This window comes from Drosophila tropicalis, unplaced genomic scaffold (assembly GCF_018151085.1).
Source record: "Drosophila tropicalis isolate 14030-0801.00 unplaced genomic scaffold, ASM1815108v1 contig_1187, whole genome shotgun sequence".
NCBI classification, from domain to species: Eukaryota; Metazoa; Arthropoda; class Insecta; order Diptera; family Drosophilidae; genus Drosophila; species Drosophila tropicalis.
Window position 1 is genome coordinate 531,302 of NW_027172559.1, and position 4,344 is coordinate 535,645.

Consider the following 4,344-nt stretch of genomic DNA (forward strand, 5'->3'; position numbering starts at 1 on the left):
AACCTGAAACCAGATACAGATTCAGCCCGTAATTCTGATCCGATTTGATTGAAACAAATTGCAATCGGCGCAGAATAGTTAATATTCTATTTGAGATTTTCTTTCCCCTTTTCGTTTAATATAAACTAAAAAAATGGCCAATTCTGAATGTAAACCGTAGGTAAAAATATGTAAATTCATAAAGAAAATATTGCCCCTATTCGATTGCATACACTGTCAATTAAAACTGGACTTGTTATATTTTTGTTTTTTATTAAAAAAAAAAAAGATTTAAAACTAAAATGTTATAATTTTTCATATAAAACACACAGTTTACACAAAAAAAAAAAAAAAAAAAAACCTTGCAAACGAGAGTTTAGTTTAATTTTTTTCAATCACATTCAAAACCATTATTGGCTCTCTCGGTTTTACCATCATCCAGCTCATTCTCCGAATCCCTTTCCTCACTTTCATCATTTTTGTATAATGTAGTAAATTTTGAGTTCCATGCATAGCCCATTTTTAAAATATAATTCTCTACATTCTGAGCATATTGTTTGCGATAATTTTCAATGAAATGAAAATGATCATGATTTGGTTTCATGAATGTATAATGACTGAATTCCAATGGATACGGGCGGGCCAAAGTTTTCAAAACTTTTACATAAACGCAACGTCCTTTCATATGATGTGATAGACTCTGATAGGGACAGAATGTATTGATAACAAATTGATAGATCGTTGAGGTACTTTGAGCCAGAAAAATAATGACTGATAAATTTGATAAAATTACATTATAAGAGACATCCTCTTCGGGCAGTATAACTTGAAGCTCTAGAGTTCGTACTGTTTGATAGTACATTACCTCAGGTTGTACAACATTTTGAGGTAGACACATGCTGCTTTTAACGGATTTGTTTGAAATGTTGGTTGATTCGTTTTTACTTTTTCTCGTTTTAAAGGTAATCGTGTTATTCTCTTTGGGTAGTAAATACTCAAAGAACTTTTCATGATCGGCCATAGATTCTAGATCATCATCAGCAGCAGCAGTGGCACAGTTCATCATGCATTTCAAAAGATCCCCAATGCTATCCACTGGTGGTGTAGAATTAGGAATTTCCACAACTTTTTGACTTTCATCTTGTAGTTTCTTTTTTTTGGAAATCTCAAAAGCTAAATTGAACAATTTGTTATATCTGTTCATGGACTTAGACTGACTTTCAGTTGCAACTGGAGCAAGTTTTTCTTCAACAATTGAATTCCCTTTATCAATAGGTGTTTCTTCAGTAATTGGTTTATCATTTTGGACCACCACCGCCTCCTGTCTGTCCTGCCTGATATGATCTTTGAAAAATTCCAATATCTTATTGACAGCAGTTTCACTCCTCTCCACATGCATCTTCTGGAGTTCGTTAACTAATCGTAAATGACGAACATGCTTTTTAAATGTTGGTACATACGTTACAACGACCAGATCATTAATGAAGATCGTATGGGTCATGGCAAATTTAATATTAGCTTGCAAGAAAAATGATTCACCTGCTGCTGAATTGGTTAACCAGGATTTTACTTCTCTGACAACGGCTTCATCATCTGGATGCCAGCTTAATTCCCCGGATGAGGGTACTACACCCAATAGACGCATGTCCACAGACATGCGTGGCTCTTTTTTAAGCTCATCGGGGCATTCATAAAGTTGACCACATCGCGTTGAGAAAAGTCTTGTGTCTACATCTAAAGCTTGTACCTCTATTTTCAAGTCCGAGTTGTAGATATTTATATGCTTGATTTTTGGCACACAAAGGATTTGTACCCTTTCGAAACTGTTTGTTTGTGGAGTAAGATATACGCATATATCACGTGCACGTGGTGGCCAATAACGTGCCTTTTCCTTATTGGCCTGAAGCAATTGCAAACGTAGATCAAGTGTGGAATTAAGCGGAAGCTTTTGCCAAGATCCTTGAATGGACAAATACTCCAGAAGACGCACACAAAGGTGTGAGGGAGAATATACCTTAACAAGTTGCACCTTTAGGTTGACGCCCTCCAATAGGGGTGAGTCCAATGGCAGTCGATCCGCTTCATTTAACTGATGACGTTCATTGCACATGGTATCCCGGCATTCTCCATGTGTTAGTAACAAAGGGCATAAAGCTGGTTCATTCGACTTGTCCAAATTCAACTCATCTCGTATGCTACGAACAATTTGTTTAAGATTTTGATCCACCTCTTGGTGCATTTCCAGAAAATCCACCAAACGTGGTAATTGCCGATCACTTTGATCATCCAATAAAGTTAGAGAAAGGAGTGTCTTAGCTTCTGGTAATGCTTCCTGTGATAATCGTTGCATTATTCCTTGGGATAAACACAAATAACGCATTTTAAATTTACTCCACGATGTGCTCATGCTATAGTTTATTAATGTTTCAATATTACGTATATCCAGTTCGGGACAGTTGTCGGTGCAAACGAATATTAATCCATGACTATTTAATAACCATTTGTTCACCTCAATTTGCTTATCCAAGCCGTCATCTTGATAAAATGCCAAACATTCATATTTATGTTTCATCCAAAGAGCTTTTATTAGCTCTTTTATTTCCACATCATCCTGACAATAAATAAAAGTGCGAAAGGTTTGAGGAGGACGCTGCTTTAGGATTTTTAAAACTTGTTCCAACTTTGATTCCTTTTTAACCAAAGATAAACGCATCAAGGTGCCACCATAGAGAGCTGCTTCCAAGAGATCGCCAAAGATCACTAAGGATCTTTCACTTGAAAAGTCGTCCATTAATTTTTTTAGATAATGTTTTCTAAATGTTAGACTTATAATTACTGATTGTGGTGCGATTTTTAGACCCTTGATTAAAGTTTTAACATAATGATGACCTTGCTCCAATTGCTTCCTATCCATAAGGTCAATGTCATCGTAGACCACGAAACGTAAATTGGGAAATTGCATTTGACCATCATCCTGTTCGCAAAGCCAATTAAACTGAGATATTGTGGCTACCAGGCATCCAGCACCATTGAGCAAACGATGATAGAAATCGCTAGTTTTTGGATTTGACGGTACCGTCAGTGTAAGTGTTAACCATTCTTCGTTTCTAGACTTGCGTAGAAAACGATGGCATAGATACGCAATCTGCTGAGCGCGTTTTAAATCCGAAACAATAACCAAAGCCACGGCTCCTTGATAATTCACATCGTTCTGCAATATCATAAGTTTTGCCTCTCGTTTAGCCTTTAATTCTTCTCCAATAGCCTGACACATGGGCGGTATATAACATAGGGAGCGACCACTACGTGGTGCACTCACTATAATGGCTCCATGGCCGGATCCTTGATTTAAATGCGGCCAGGCATAGCTTTGCAGGCGTAGCAAATTATTAAAACCCATCTTCCTCATTGTTTCCAAAATATAGGGTAGAAATAAAACCTCGCTAAAGTCCCGAATGGCCTGTGGAGGCTCCTTTGACGATTGCCCCGTTGAAGACACGTGCGCCACCACATATTCCGAGCAATTTGGGGCCTCCAATGGATGAATATTGGCTACGGGAAAACTTTCCTGAACTTCGTAGTCATACATCTGTTTTCGCAAACTGTTGTTTCTGTCTTGATTTAGCTGCATATTGTTAAACATCGTGGATGGGACCTACAAAACTTTATCCTCGGCGTTATATTAACTTAGAAATGGACAAATGCAAAGCTTATTTAAATATCGATAACTTTTGGGCGGCAGAAATTCTCAAATTCTCCAACTGAAAACGATAAACCAATTCGCTGTAATTTATTTAATTAAAACAAAGCAAATATTTTGTTTAAGAGTAATTTTGTGATTATTTTAATTAACCCGCATTAACTTATAAACACTAATAATTCAATGTCTTACAACTGTCATCTCTAAGAATCATCAGTGTTGCAAAAGCAATTTCCAATGTTAGAAAGTAATGGGTAGAAAGGCGGTATTTCTGAATCAATTTTTTTCTTGCAAATGGTACATTTTTGGATAATTTTCATTATGTTGAAACATGATTTTAACTGATTGTAAGAAATTTATCTAAATATGAAAATTCAGCTTCTAAAATCGAAGATAGAGAATACTGATTGTAACTATTAAAGAAATATAATATATAAAAATATTTACAAATGAAAATTATGCATACGAATTATATGACAGTTATATGACATTTTATCTGTTTCGAATAATATTCGTAATCTTTTTAAAACCCAAATGGTCATATAAAAATGTATATGCAAAGAAACTGAGAAATGTTTTGGGGAGAAGGTAGATAAAATCCTTCCTGTTTAAAAAAAAGATACCCAAATTTGTCAAATAATTATAGATTGATTAAAATATGAATC

General features: G+C 35.5%; 1 protein-coding gene across 1 annotated transcript; it reads right to left on the reverse strand.

Moving 5' to 3' along the window:
- Positions 1-342: 342 nt before the first annotated feature.
- On the reverse strand, positions 343-3,707 carry BoYb (Brother of Yb). Its single transcript, XM_068288709.1, has one exon. The coding sequence runs from the start codon at positions 3,620-3,622 to the stop codon at positions 371-373; it is 3,252 nt and encodes a 1,083-aa protein (XP_068144810.1). The 5' UTR covers positions 3,623-3,707; the 3' UTR covers positions 343-370.
- Positions 3,708-4,344: the final 637 nt, after the last annotated feature.